Here is a 15821-nt window from a genome sequence, read left to right as displayed (position 1 = left end):
CCCCTTCCCCCTGGCAGGGGCTGAAGAGTATAAGCAGTAGAGGCATTCACTCTCCCAGCTTAAAGCTCACAGGACACTACCCTGTCCCGGGCTGGGGCTGATAAACTCAAGAAGTCGTGACATTCTCTCATTTCCACTCTCAAGCTGCCTAGGGACATGAATCTCAAGCATGCAGGCACATGAATCCCACACAAGGAATATCCCTTGATTGCCCTGACCTGGTAGCCAGGGGAGATAGTTTATGAGCTCCAGGACTATAACAATTAGAAATATAGTTCTAGGCAGGCCACCACCCCCAGAGCATTGCAGACAGCAGTCTGAAACACATCTAAGTCTTCCTGTGAAAAAAGGAATATTAGCCTGGAGCTTCACTCTGAGGGAAAAGCTCCAGGTTTCCCAAACATCTAGAGTCTAAGGAGGCACTCCCAGAGAACACAAGCAGGGAGACACCAGCCTTGCACACACCCTTGACCTCACTACAGCTCAATAAGACTCCCAAGAAAGGAGTTTACACACTCATCAAGATCCCTGATATTTGCAGCTTTTGCACAGGGGACACTTCCAAATCTCCTGATCTGGAGGCAAGTAGGCATTGTGATTGCAGCTCCACAGAAATATATATATTTGCATACTTTAAAAGCTGCTGCCTGAGGGTCTGGTTTCCCATAAGCCTGAAACTATGTGCTAAATGATATTCTTCCCCTTGGAATACTAACAAGTCTAGGCACACCTCAGTGACAGGGGCATATCAAGAACAAATAAGGCAGTTTAGACAACCAGAAAGGTTGGAAAGACAACCAAGAGTTAGGTCAGGGTTGAATTGGAAAGATCATCATCTACACAAGTCCATACATTCAAGACAGAGAGGTAGCAGTTTCCCCTAATACATAGAAACAAACACAGAGAATAAAGCAAGATAAAAAAGAAACAAAGAAATATGCTCCAAACAAAGGAACAAGACAAAACCTCAGAAAAACTTTAATGCTATGGAGATAAGCAATCTACCTGATAAGGAATTCAAAGTAATTGTCATAAGTATGCTCACAGATCTGGGGAAAAGAATGGATGAACACAGTGAGAACTTCAACAAATAGTTAGAAAATATAAGAAAGCACCAATCAGAGCTGAAGATCACAATAACAGAAATGAAAATACACTAAAGGTAATCAACAGCAGATTAGATGATACAGAAGTACAGATCAGCCAGCTGGAAGATAGGGTACTGGAAGCCACCCAATCAGAACAGCAAAAAGAAAAATGAACTAAAGCAAATAAGGATAGTATAAGGGACCTCTGGAACAACATCAAGCATACTGACATTCACATTTTAGGGGTCCCAGAAGAATAAAACAAAGAGAGAAAGGAGCAAAGCACCTATATGAAGAAACAATAGCTGAAAACTTCCCTAACCAGGGGAAGGAAACAGACTTCCAGGTCCAGGAAGCACAGAGAGTCTCAAACAAGATACCACAAAGAGCTCCACAGAAAGACACATTATCATTAAAATGTCAAAAGTTAAAGATAAAGAGAGAATCTTAAAAGCAGCAGAGAATAACAACTAGTCACATACAAGGGAACCCTCATGAGATTATCAACTGATTTTTCAGCAGAAACCTTACAGGCCAGAAGGGAGTGGCATGATATATTTGAAGTGATGAAAGGAAAAAATTTACAACCAAGAATACTTTACCTTTCAAGGTTATCATTCAGAAGTGAAGAGAAATAATGAGTTCTCTTGACAAGCAAAAACTAAAGAGTTAATCATCACTAAATCTGTCTTACAAGAAATGTTGAAACATCTTCTTTAACTGGAAAAGAAAAGGCCATAAGTAGAAATAAGAAAATATATGAGAGAAAAATTATCACTGGTAGAAACAATTATATAGTAAAGATAGTGTATCAACCACTTATGAAACTAGTATGAAGGTTGAAAGACAGAAGTAGTAAAAACAACTACAATAAGTTGTTAAGGAACATACAAAATAAAAAGATGTAAAATATGATGTCAGAAACATAAACCATGGTAGGCAGAGTAAAAATGTAGAGCTTTTAGAATGGATTTGAACTAAGCAACTTGCAGCTTAAAATAGACTTCTATATATATAAATTGTTATATATGACCTCATGGTAGCCACAAACCAAAAACCTATAATAGACACACAAAACAAATAAAGAGAAACGAACTCACACATAACACTAAAAAAAGTCATCAAACCACAAGGAGAGAGAGCAAGAGAAAAAGAAAGGAGCACCGGGGCTGGCCCTGTGGCCGAGTGGTTTAGTTCGCATGCTCTTCTGCAGGCGGCCCAGTGTTTTGTTGGTTCAAATCCTGGGCGTGGATGTGGCACTGCTCGTCAAACCACGCTGAGGCAGTGTCCCTCATGGCACAACTAGAAGGACCCACAATGAAGAATATGCAACTATGTAGCGGGGGGCTTTGGGAAGAAAAAGGAAAAAAAATAAAATCTTTATAGAAAACAAAGAAAGAAAGGAGCACAGAAGAAATACAAAAATAATCAGAAAACAATTATTAAAATGGCAGTATGTACCTATCAATAATTACTTTAAATGTAAATGGACTAAATGATCCAATCAAAAGACATAAGGTGGCTGAATGGATAAAAAAACAAGACTCATCTATACTGCCTACAAAAGACACACATCAGCTCTAAAGATACACACACTGAAAGGGAGGGGAAAGAAAAAGATATCCCATGCTAATGGAAACAAAAAGAAGCTGAGGTAGCAATACTAATATAAGACATAATAGACTTTAAAACAAGACTGTAACAAAAGACAAAGAAGGACATTACATAATGATAAAGGGATCAATCCAACAAGAGGATATAACATTTATAAATATTTATGCACCCAACATAGGAGCACCTAAATATATAAAGCAAATATTAATAGACATAAAGAGAGAAATTGACAGTAATACAATAATAGTAGGAGACATTAATACCCCACTAACATCAACAAATAGATCATCTAAACAGAAGATCAATAAAGAAATATTGGCCTTAAATGACACATTAGATCAGATGGACTTAAAAATATATACAGAACATTCCATCCAAAAACTTCAGAATACACATTCTTTTCAAGTGCTCATGGAACATTCTCAAGGAGAGATTACATGTTAGGCCACAAAACTAGTCTCAATAAATTTTGAAATCATATCAAGCATCTTTTCCAACCACAACTGTATGAAACTAGAATTCCATTACAAGAAAAAAACTGGAAAAGACACAAATACATGGAGACTAAACAATGAATGCATCAACAAAGAAACCAAAGAATAAATAAAAAACACATTGAGATAAATGAAAATGGAAACACTACTTTCCAAAATCTATGGGGCACAGCAAAAGCAGCTCTGAAGGAAATTCATAGCAATACAGGTCTACCTCAAGAAATAAGAAAAATCTCAAATAAACAACCTAATTGTGCAAGTAAAAGAACTAGAAAAACAAGAACAAACAAAGCCCAAATTTAGTAGAAGGAAGTAAGTAATAAAGATCACAGTGGAAATAAATGAAATAGAAACTAAAAAACAATTGAATATGTCAATGAAGTTAGGAGCTAGTTCTTTGAAAAGGTGAACAAGGTTGAAAAACCTCTAGGCAGACTGATCAAGAAAGAAGGAGAGAAGACCCAAGTAAATAAAATAAGAATTGAAAGAGGAGAAGTTACAAATGACACCACAGAAATACAAAAAAAATCATGAGACTACTATGACTGATTACATGCCAAAAAATTGGACAACCTAGAAGAAATGGATAAATCCCTAGAAACACACAATCTTCCAAGACTGAATCATGAAGAAATAGAATATCTGAGTGGACCACTTACTAGTAATGAAATTGAATCAGTGATTTAAAAACTCCCAACAAACAAAAGTGCAGGAGGAGACAGCTTCACAGGTGAATTCTACAAAATATTTAAACAAGAGTTAATACCTATCCTTTTCAAATTATTCCAAAAAATTGAAGAGGAAATGACACTTCCAAAATCATTTTACAAGGCTAGCATGACACTGATATCAAAACTGGAAAAAGACACCCCACAAGAAGAAAATTATAGGCCAATATACATAATGAACATAGATGTAAAAGTTCTCTACAAAATATTAGCAAACCAAATTCAACAATACCTTGAAAGGATAATAAACTATGATCAAGGGTTATGTATCACAGGAATGCAAGGATAGTTAAATATCTGCAAATCAATCAACATGATACAGAACATTGACAAAGGAAAAATCATATGATCATCTCAATAGATGCCTAAAAAGCATTTGACAAAATTTAATATCTGGGATCTCGTCAAGATGGTGGTGAAAGTAGAATCTGAACTCATCTCCTCCAATGAACACAAGCAGGTTACAATCATTTTTGGAAAAATTACCCTAGATTGAAAACTGAAAACTGGATAAAAAGAGCCCCCCAACAAGGGACAGTCCTGACTAAGGCAGAAGAGGTAGAAGTTCCTGCTGGAGAGGAAAAAAGCCACCTTTGGGAGCAGTGGAGCTTCTCAGCTGGCCAGGCGGGAGACACCTAAGGTACGCAGCCCTCCCTGAAGGAGTGAGGTCTGGATCAGGGGCTGATACTGCTATAAACATCCTTCAGACTCAGCACAACTGACACAGAGGTCTTACTGTCTGGCTTTGCTGGATATTAATTGCAGTGAGGATACCCCCAGAAAAGCTATTGGCTGAAAGCCAAAAAGACCTGGGTTTTAAAGGGCCCACACACAAACTCACTCAGTGCAACAACCTAAAATCACCAGAGAGAAGGCTGACAGTCCTTTGGTGAAAAGAGACTCACCTGGTGGGCTCTGGGGGCATCTTGGTGAGAGGATGGACCTCTCCAGAGGCTGAGACACTGACGGGGGCAGTTGTTCAGAACTGGTCCAGGCATGCTGAAACAGATCCCAGTGGGAGCCATTGAGGTTCACCCCTTGGCCTGTTAGCCCAGGGGTCTGCCACACCCACTAGAGCACAGACTTAATCCAGTTTAGCCAGGGCAGGCAACTTGACCTTGGTACTGGCCCCACCTAACAGCAGGCCCTCAGGCTGCTTTTCGGCCTGCATTGACTGGGTGCCTTGATCCTCTACAGACAGAAAAGGGTGTCTGCCTCTGTGGGGCAGGGCCTGTGTGAGGACCAGGTGAACTGTAGGGGGCATTGGTGGAGAGGTGTTGGCCTCTGCAGTGCGGCATTGGTGTATGCTCCAGGTGATTGAGAAGTGTGCACAAACCAGGGCTGTGTTGATGGTGTGTGTGGTCCTGTGAGTGGTGAGGCTTATCAGTGGCAGAAGACCTGTGCTTCACAAATAGCCATAAAAAGGATCAGCCCCACCTTCCAAACCCTGAAAGAATTGAGTGCTCCTGTGCCTAGGGCCAGCTCCACTCAGCTGTACTCCTAAGAGAACTGACAAGGGCTTTATAGGCCTGAGGCATTTCACAACTATAAGCCCCTGAGCCTAGCAAGAAGCTACACTGGGTGCCAACCTAATTAAGAGGAAAACTGCAATAGGAGTATGCTGATAGACTTTGTAGCCAATGGTGCTGAGGCCCCCCAAACTGGATTTACAAACAGCTGGCCAGGGAAGGAATGACTAGACTCCCTGGGTACCTGCAGTGGGAGCAACCCTGCCACAGCAGAAGGACAAAAGTAGCCCACAAATGGATCATTCCTGGATCTTCTGGACTGGTGACAAGAGGGAAGCACACTGCAGGGCCTCATAAGACATCTTATACATAAGGCCACTTCTCCAAGATCAGGAGACACAGCCGACTCACCTAACACAAAGAAATAAGCACAGAGAAACAGGCATAATGAGGAGACAAAGGAATAATTTCCAAGCAAGGGAAGAGGAAAAAAAAAAACCCAGAAAAGGACTAAATAAACAGAAATAAGTGACCTACTTGATAAAGAGTTCAAACAAAATATCATGAGGATGCTCACAGTTATTGGGAGAAGAATGGATGAACACAGAGAGCTCATCAGCAAAGAACTGGAAGATATAAAAAAAAAACAGAAATGAAGAATACAATACTGGAAATGAAAAATTCACTAGAGGGACTCAACAGCAGAGTAGAGGATGCAGAAAAACAGTTCAGCATGCAAGACAAAAGGCTAGAGGAAATCACCGAAGCTGAACAGAAAAAAGAAAAAAGAATTAGACAGAATGAGAACAGTCTAAGGGAAATCTGGGACAATATCAAGTGTGCTAACATTTGGATTAAAGGTGTCCCAGAAGGAGAAGAGAGAGACAAACAGCAGAAAATTTATTTGAAGAAATAATATATGAAAATTTTCCTAACCTGAGGAAGGAAACAGACATCCAAGTTCAGGAAGCACAGAGAGCTCCAAACAAGACAAGCCCAAAAAGGCCCACACCAAGACATATTATAATTAAAATGTCCAAAATTAAAGCTAAAGAGAGAATCCCAAAAGCAGCAAGAGAAAGGTCACAAGTGACATAAAAATGGAAGCCCATAAGGCTATCAGCAGACTTTTCAGCCAAGACCCTACAGGCGAGAATAGAATGGCATAACATATCTAAAGTGCTAAAAGGAAAAAACCTACAGCCAAGAATACTCTATCCATCAAGGTTGTCATTTAGAATGGAAGGAGAGATAAAGAGCTTCCCAGACAAGCAAAAATTAAAGGAGTTTATCACCAACAAACCAGTTCTACAAGAAATGATGATGGGACTTATTTAAGTGGGAAGGCATTGACCACAAATAGAGATTTTAAAAAATTATCAAAAAAAAAAACAACAACAACAAAAACCAGGCAATAAAATCACTTATAAAGGTAAAAATATAGTAAAGCTGACAGATCAACTAACTGTGAAGATAATGTGAAGGTTAAAAGACAAGTGTACTAAAATCACCTATTTCAATGATTAGATGGCAATGGATAGACACACACTAAACAAGAGACTATACATGATGTGAAAAACATAAAATGTGGGAGGAGGGTAGTGAAAAAGTAGAACTTTTAGAAAGAGGTCAAGCTAAAGACTCTATCAACTCAATATAGACTGTTATATACATAGAATATTAAATAGGATACTCATGGTAATCATAAATCAGAAACCTATTAAGCAAGAAAAAAAGTAAGACAAGAGAAATCACACATATTACTAAAGATAGCCATCAAACCACAAGGGAAGAGAGCAAGAGGTAAAGACAGGAACAGAGAAGAACTACTAAGACACCCAGGAAAAATAGTAACAAAATGGCAATAAATACATATTTGCCAATAGCTACGTTAAACATCAATGGACTAAGTGTTCCAATCAAATGCCATAGGGTGGCCAATTGGCAAAAAAAAACACAAGACCCATGTATATGATGCATACAAGAGACACACTTCAGACCTAAAGACATTCACAAACTGAAAGTGAAAGGACGGAAAAAGATATTCCATGCAAACGGCAAAGAAAAGAAAGCGGGGGTAGCAATGCTTATATCAGACAAAACAGACTTTGAAACAAAAACTGTAATAAGAGATAAAGATGGGCACTACATAATGATAAAGGGAACAATCCAACAAGAGCATATAACACTTGTAAATATCTATGCACCCAACCTAGGAGCACCTAAATATATAAAGCAATTATTAACACACATAAAAGGAGAGATAAACAGTAACACAATAATAGTAGGGGAGTTTAAGAGGCCACTTACACCAATGGATAGATCATCCAAACAGAAGATCAATAGGAAACACTAGCCTTAAAGGACACATTAGACCAGATGGACTTAGTAGATTTATACAGAACATTCCATCCAAAAACCACAGAATACACATTCTTTTCAAATGCACACAGAATATTCTCCAGGATTGATCACATATTAGACCACAAAACAAGTCTCAATAAATTTAAGAAGATCAAAATAATGCCATGCATCTTTTCTGACAACAAAGGTATTAAACTAGAAATCAACTACAGGAAGAAAACCAGAAAAGCCATGAAAACATGGAGACTAAACAAAATGCTACTGAACAACGATTGGGTCAATGAAGAAATCAAAGGAGAGGGGCTGGCCCCATGGCCGAGTGGTTGAGTTGGCGCGCTCCGCTGCAGGCGGCCCAGTGTTTCGTCGGTTCGAATCCTGGGTGCGGACATGGCACTGCTCATCAGACCACGCTGAGGCAGCGTCCCACATGCCACAACTAGAGGAACTCACAACGAAGAATACACAACTACGTACTGGGGGGCTTTGGGGAGAAAAAGGAAAAAATAAAATCTTTAAAAAAAAAAAAAAGAAAGAAATCAAAGGAGAAATCAAGAAATTCCTGGAGACAAATGAAAATGAAAATACGACATGCCAAAATCTGTGGGATACAGCAAAAGTGGTTCTAAGAGGGAAGTTTATAGAAATTCAGGCCTACCTCAACAAAGAAGAAAAATCCCACATACACATTCTAAAAGCGCATCTAAAGGTACTGGAAAAAGAACAACAAACAAGGCCCAAAATAAACAGAAGGAAGGAAATAATAAAAATCAGAGCAGAAATAAACGAAATACAGACAAAAAAACAATAAAAAAGTTAATGAAACCAAGAGCTGGTTCTTGGAAAAGATAAACAAAATTGACAAACCCTTCGCTAGACTCACCAAGAAAAAAAGAGAGATGGCTCAAATAAATGCAATCAGAAATCAAAGAGGAGAGATTACAATGGACACCTCAGAAACACAAAAGATAATAAGAGAATACTATGAAAAGCTACACACCAACAAATTGGATAATCTAGAAGAAATGGATAAATTCTTAGAAACATACAACCTTCCAAAACTGGACCAAGAAGAAGTAGAAAATTTGAATAGACCGATCACCAGTAAGGAGCTCGAAACAGCAATCAAAAACCTCCCCAAATATAAACGTCCAGAGCCAGAAGGCTTCCCTGGTGAATTCTACCAAACATTCAAAGAAGACTTAATACTTATCCTTCTCAAACTCTTCCCAAAAATTGAAGAGGAGGGGAGGCTTCCTAACTCATTCTACAAAGCCAACATTATCCTGATACCAAAAACAGACAAGAACAACAACAAAAAAGAAAATTACAGGCCAATATCACTGATGGACATCGATGCAAGAATCCTCAAAAAAATACGAGCAAATCAAATACAACAATACATTAAAAAGATCATGATCATGTGTGGTTCATTCCGGGGATGCAGGGATGGTTCAACATCCACAAACCTATGAACATGATATGCCACATTAACAAAATGAAGAATAAAAATCACATGATCATCTCCAGAGATGCAGAGAAAACATCCATTTATGATAAAAACTATAAATAAAATGGGTATAGAAGGAAAATACCTCAACATAATAAGGGCCATATATGACTAACTCATAGCAAATATAATTCTCAATGGAGAAAAACTGAAAGCTATCCCCCTAAGAACAGGAACCAGACAAGGATGTCCACTGTCACCACTCTTATTTAACATAGTATTGGAAGTCCTAGCCAGAGCAATCAGGCAAGAAAAAGAAATAAAAGGGAGCCACATTGGAAAAGAAGAAGTGAAACTGTCACTGTTTGCAGATGACATGATTTTATATCTAGAAAGCCCTAAAGAATTCACTAAAAAACTTTTAGAAACAAGAAAGGAATACAGTCAAGTCACGGGATACAACATGAATGTACAAAAATCAGTTGCATTTCTACACACTAACAGTGAAGTAGCAGAAAGAGAAATTAAGGATACAACCCCATTTACAAGTGGAACAAAAAGGATAAAATACCTAGGAATGAACTTACCCAAAGAGGTGAAAAATCTGTACACTGAAAACTATAAAACATTGTTGAAAGAAATCAAAGAAGACACAAAGAAATGGAAAGATATTCTGTGCTCTTAGGTTGGAAGAATTAACATCGTTAAAATGTCCATACTTCCTAAAGCAATTTACAGATTCAACACAATCCCTATCAAAGTTCCAACAACATTTTTCACAGAAATAGAACAACGCATCCTAAAATTTATATGGAAGAACAAAAGACCCCGAATAGCCAAAGGATTCCTGAGAAAAAAGATCAAAGCTGGACGTATCACATTCCCTGATTTCAACATATACTACAAAGCCATAGAACCAAAACAGCATGGAAATGATGCGGGGTCGGTGAGATGAGGAGTCGAAAGAAAGATTTCTTGGACTCTCAAGATCTGGCAGTAGTGCTCTTTTATTTAGAGAATAGTGTGGAACAGCATGGGGACAGGACCCATGGGCAGTCAGAGCTGCTGGGTGGAGACAGGGCCCATGGGCAGGAGGAGGTGCTGCTGCTGCCGCTTCTGCTGCAAACATGGGTGGAGAGTAAGGCTAAATTTAAGGCATAGGTATGTGAGCCATCTCTTTACAAGACAAAGGAAAGAACATGTTAAAAAGTTAAAATGGTATCAGTACAGGTGGGGTCTGGCCATTGGGTAGTCCCACAACTTTTAGATAAGAATCAAATTGGATTAAGTAAAGGCCAGAAGCCACCACCCTAAATCAGTTACACGAGGTTGCCAGACAGTAACCAACTTAAGTCCTTGCCTTCCCCATTATGAGTTTCTAGAGATAAGGTCATCTCCCTTCTTCCTGGCACAGAGAGGGAGGCAACTTTACAGATGGAGGTTTCCCTTACAAATGTAAATGTTTCCCAAGAAAGGGCAAGCAAACTCCAGTCCTTGGAGCCCGCTTCTCATCTGCACTTTTAAAAGTAACCAGCCTAAAATCCTCATCAGTACTGGCACAAAAACAGACATGCAGACCAATGGAGCAGAATCAAGAGCGTAGAAGTAAACACACACATTTATGGACAGCTAATTTTCAACAAGGGAGCCAAGAGCATACGATGGAGAAAGGAGAGTCTCTTCAATAAACGGTGTTGGGAAAACTGGACAGGCACATGCAAAAGAATGAAAGTAGACCATTACCTTACACCACACACAAAACTCAACTCAAAATGGATTAAAGACTTGAATGTAAGACCCGAAACCATGAAACTTCTAGAAGAAAACATAGGCAGTATGCTCTTTGACATCAGTCTGAGAAGCAGCATATATTCAACTACCATGTCTGACCGGGCAAGGGAAACAAAAGAAAAAATGAGCAAATGGGACTACATCAAACTAAATATCTTCCCCACAGCAAAGGAAACCATCAACAAAATGAAAAGACAACCTAACACTTGGGAGAAGATATTTGCAAACCATACATCAGATAAGGGGTTTATATCCAAAGTATACAAAGAACTCATACAGCTCAACAACAAAAAAACCAACAACCCAATTAAAAATGGGCAAACTATCTGAACAAAGATTTCTCCAAAGAAGATATACGGATGGCCAACAGGCATATGAAAAGATGCTCAACATCATTAGCTATCAGGGAAATGCAAATCAAAGCTACAATGAGGTATCACCTCACTCCGGTCAGAAAGGATATAATTAACAAGACAGGAAACAAATGTTGGAGAGGTTGTGGAAAGAAGGGAGCCCTCGTATACTTCTGGTGTGTGTGCAAACTGGTGCAGCCACTATGGAAAGCAGTATGGAGTATCCTCAGAAAATTAAGAATAGATCTACCATATGATCCAGCTATCTCACTGCTGGGTATTTATCCAAAAAACTTGAAAATGCAAATTCATAGACATTCATGCACCCCTATGTTCATTGCAGCATTATTCACAATAGCCAAGACTTGGAAGCAACCTAGGTGCCCATCAAGGGACAAGTGGATAAAGAAGATGTGATATATATACACAATGGAATACTACTCACCCATAAGAAATGATGAAATCCAGCCACTTGTGACAACATGGAAGTTCCTTGATTGTATTAAGCTGAGTGAAATAAGTCAAAGGGAGAAAGTCAAATACCGTATGACCTCACTCATAAGCGGAAGATAAAAACGACGACAAACAAACACTTATTTCACTCAATTGTTTCCATCTTTGGAAGGTGGGGCTCATCCTTTTATGGCTACTTTTTTTTTTTTTTAAGATTTTATTGTTTCCTTTTTCTCCCCAAAGCCCCCTGGTACATAGTTGTATATTCTTCGTTGTGGGTTTTTCTAGTTGTGGTATGTGGGACGCTGCCTCAGCGTGGTCTGATGAGCAGTGCCATGTCCGCGCCCAGGATCCGAACCAACGAAACACTGGGCTGCCTGCAGCGGAGCGCGCGAACTCAACCACTCGGCCACGGGGCCAGCCCCCTTTTATGGCTACTTTTGAAGTACAGATCTTCTGCTGATAAAACTCACCCCCCATAGCATCACACACACCATCAACACAGTCCTGGTCCATGCACACTTCCCAACCCCCTGGAGCATACCCTGAAGCCCCACTGCAGAGGTCCCTACCTCTCCCCCAATGCCCCCACACTTCACCTGGTCCCCACACAGGCCCTACCCCACAGAGGTGGACACACTCGCCTGTCTGTAGAGGATCAAGGCACACAGTCTATTCAGGCCTACAAGTAGCCTGAGGGCTTGCTGTTGGGTGGTGTGTGTCCCTAGGGCAGGTTGCCTGCCCTGGCTAAACTGAATTGTCTGCATTCTAGTGGGTGTGGCAGCCCCCTGGGCTAACAGGCCAGGGGAAGAAGCTCAATGGTATCTGCCTGGATCTGTGTCAGCATGCCTGGACCAGGTCAAAACAATGGCCCCCATCAACGTCTCAGTCTCTGGAGAGGTCCCTTCTCTCGCCAAGATGCCCCCAGAGACCACCAGGTGAGTCTCTTTTCACAAAAATACTGTCAGCCTTCTGTCTAGTGATTTTAGTTTGCTGAGACATGTGAGTTTGTGTGTGGGCCCTTTAAGACCTGGGTCTTTTCGGCTTTTGTCAGATAGCTTTTCTGGGGGTACCATTGCTGCAGTTAATAGCCAGTGAAGCGAGACAGTAAGACTCTCATCTCAGTTGTGCTGAGTCTGAATGATACTTATGTTACTATCGGCCCCTGCTCCAGACCTCACTCCTCCAGGGAGGGCTGCATACCTTAGGGTGGCACCCACCTGGCGAGCTGAGAAGTTTCGCTGCTCCCAAAGGTGGCTTTTTTGCTCTCCTGTAGGAATTTCTGCCTCTTCCACCTTAGTCAGAACTGTCCCTTGTTGTGGGGGTTCTTTTTATCCAGCTTTCAGTTTTCAATCTGGGATAATTTTTCCAAAAATAGTTGCAACCTAGTTGTGTTCGTGGGAGGAGATGAGTTCAGATTCTGCTTATGCTGCCATCATGACGAGATCTCAGTATCCCCACTTTTATTCAAGATAGAATTGGCAGTCCTAGCCACAGCAGTTAGGCAAGAAAAAGAAATAAAATACATCCAAATTGGAAAGGAAGAAGTAAAACTATCACTATTTGCAGTTGACATGATACTATATATAGAAAATCTTAAAGAGTTCAACAAAAAACTATTAGAACTGTTCAATAAATTCAGTAAAGTGGCAGGATACAAAATTAATGTGTACAAATCGGTTGGGTTTCTATACACTAATAACAAGCTATCACAAGTAGAAATTAACAAAACAATCCCACTTACAATTTCATCAAAAATAATAAAACACCTAGGGATGAATTTAACCAAGGAGATGAGAGGTCTGTACTCTGGAAACTGTAGGACATTGATGAAAGAAATTGAATACAACACAAATAAAAGCAAAAACTTACCATGTTCACAGACTGGAAGAATTAATATTGGTAAAATGTCCATACTACCCAAAGCAATCTTCAGATTCAATGCAATCCATATCAAAATACCGATGGCATTTTTCATAGAATTAGACCAAAGAATCCCCAAATTTGTAGAGCACCACAAAAGACCTCAAATAGCAAAAGTGATCTTGACAATGAACAGCAAAGCTGCAAGTATCACACTCCCTGATCTTAAAGTATACTACAAAGTTTTAGTAATCATTACAGTATGGCACTAGCAAGAAAACAGACACAGATCAATGGAAGAGAATAGAGAGCTCAGAAACAAACCCACACATAGATTACCATATTAATCTATGACAAAGGAAGCAAGAATATATGATGGAGAAAAGACAGTCTTTTCAATAAATGATGTTGGGAAAACTGGACAGCTATATGCAAAAGATTGAAAGTGGACTGTTATCTTGCACCATATACAAAAATAAATTCAAAATGATTAGAGAGTTGAATGTAAGACCTGAAACCATAAAACTCCTAGAAGAAAACATAGGGACTTTGCAGTTTGACATCGGTGTTAGTAATATTTTTGGACTGGTGTCCTCAGGCAAAGGCAATAGAAGAAAAAATAAACAAATGGAACTTCATCAAACTTAGAAGCTTTTGCACAGAAAAGGAAACCATCAAAAAGGCAACCTAGGTAAATGAAAGAAGATATTTGCAAATCATATATCTGATAAGTGGCTAATATCCAAAATTTATTAAGAACTTATACAACTAAATATCAGAAAAACAACCTGATTAAAAAATGGGTGGAGGACTTGAATAGACACTTTTCCAAAGAAGACACACAGACAGCCAGTGGACGCATGAAAAGATACTCAACATCACTAATCATCAAGGAAATGCAAATCTAAACCACACTAAATACTACGTCAAACAAGTAAGAATAGCTATTATCAAAAAGACACAAAAATAGCAAGTGTTGACAAGGACGTGGAGAAAAAGGCACCCTTGTGCACTTTTGGTGAGAATGTAAATTGGTGTGGTCACTATGGAAAACAGTATGGAGGTTCCTCAAAACATTAAAAATAGAACTACCACATGATCCAGCAATTCTTCTTATGCGTATTTATCTGAAGGAAACAAAAACACTAATTCAAAAAGATATATGCACCCCTATGTTCATTGCAGCATTATTTACAATAGCCAAGATATGCATGCAACTAAAGTGTCTATTGACAGATGAATGGATAAAAAAGATGTGGTATATAAATATATATATATACATACACATATATACAATGGAATACTACTCAGTCATAAAAAGATGAAATCTTGTCATTTGCAACGACATGGATGGACCTAGAGGGTATTTTCCTAAGTGAAATAAGTCAGAGAAAGACAATTACTGTATAACTATACTTGTATATGGAATCTAAAAGATAAAACAAATGAACTGACAAAACAAAACAGAAACAGGCTCATAGATACGGAAAACAAACTGGTGGGTGCCAGAGGGAAGTGGATTTTGGGGGCAAGTGAAATAGGTGAAAGGGATTAAGAGCTACAAACTTCTGATTATAAAATAAATGTCATGGGGTTGTAATGTACAGCATAGGGAATATAAGTCAATAACACTGTAATAACTTTGTATGGTGACAGATGGTATCTACACTTATCACCGTGATCATTCTGTAATTTATATAAATATTGAATCACTATGATGTACACCTGAAACTAATATGAGATTGTACATGAATTATACTTTAATAGGATAAATTAAAAATTTATAAAAAATAAATAAAGCCCAGATATGACCATGTAAATCCCTTGCTTGAAGCCCTTGAGTAGTTCTGCAGCAGGTAATATCCTGCAATAGATAATATCCAAGATCCTTAACCCCTGCCTATCTCTTGCTCTTTGCAATTCCTTGAATATACCATGCTATTCTATGTTTCTATTCTTTTGACTCTGCTATTTCTTCTTCCTATAATGCCTTGTCCTCACCTCGCTTGCCTAGTATACCTGTTTGTCCCTGTTCAGGCCATCACCTCCTCTTTAAAATCTTTTCTCACTCTCTCAGTTTATTACTTTCTTCTACTATATCTGTATTCTGTACGTATTTCTATAATTATATGAAACTTAGTATGTTGTAATTATTTG

General features: G+C 38.9%; 1 protein-coding gene across 1 annotated transcript in view; it reads left to right on the top strand.

Annotated features, from left to right (window-relative positions):
• Positions 1-12668: 12668 nt before the first annotated feature.
• The window catches only part of EDA2R (ectodysplasin A2 receptor), a 92768-nt gene continuing 89615 nt past the window's right edge, over positions 12669-15821 (top strand). The window contains 1 exon segment of the mRNA XM_005614269.3: positions 12669-12739. Within this exon segment, the coding sequence (XP_005614326.1) occupies positions 12669-12739 (71 nt within the window).

This window comes from Equus caballus, chromosome X (assembly GCF_041296265.1).
Source record: "Equus caballus isolate H_3958 breed thoroughbred chromosome X, TB-T2T, whole genome shotgun sequence".
Lineage (NCBI taxonomy): Eukaryota > Metazoa > Chordata > Mammalia > Perissodactyla > Equidae > Equus > Equus caballus.
Note: the sequence above shows the minus strand (reverse complement) of the source record. Positions and strands in the feature narration are given on the sequence as shown.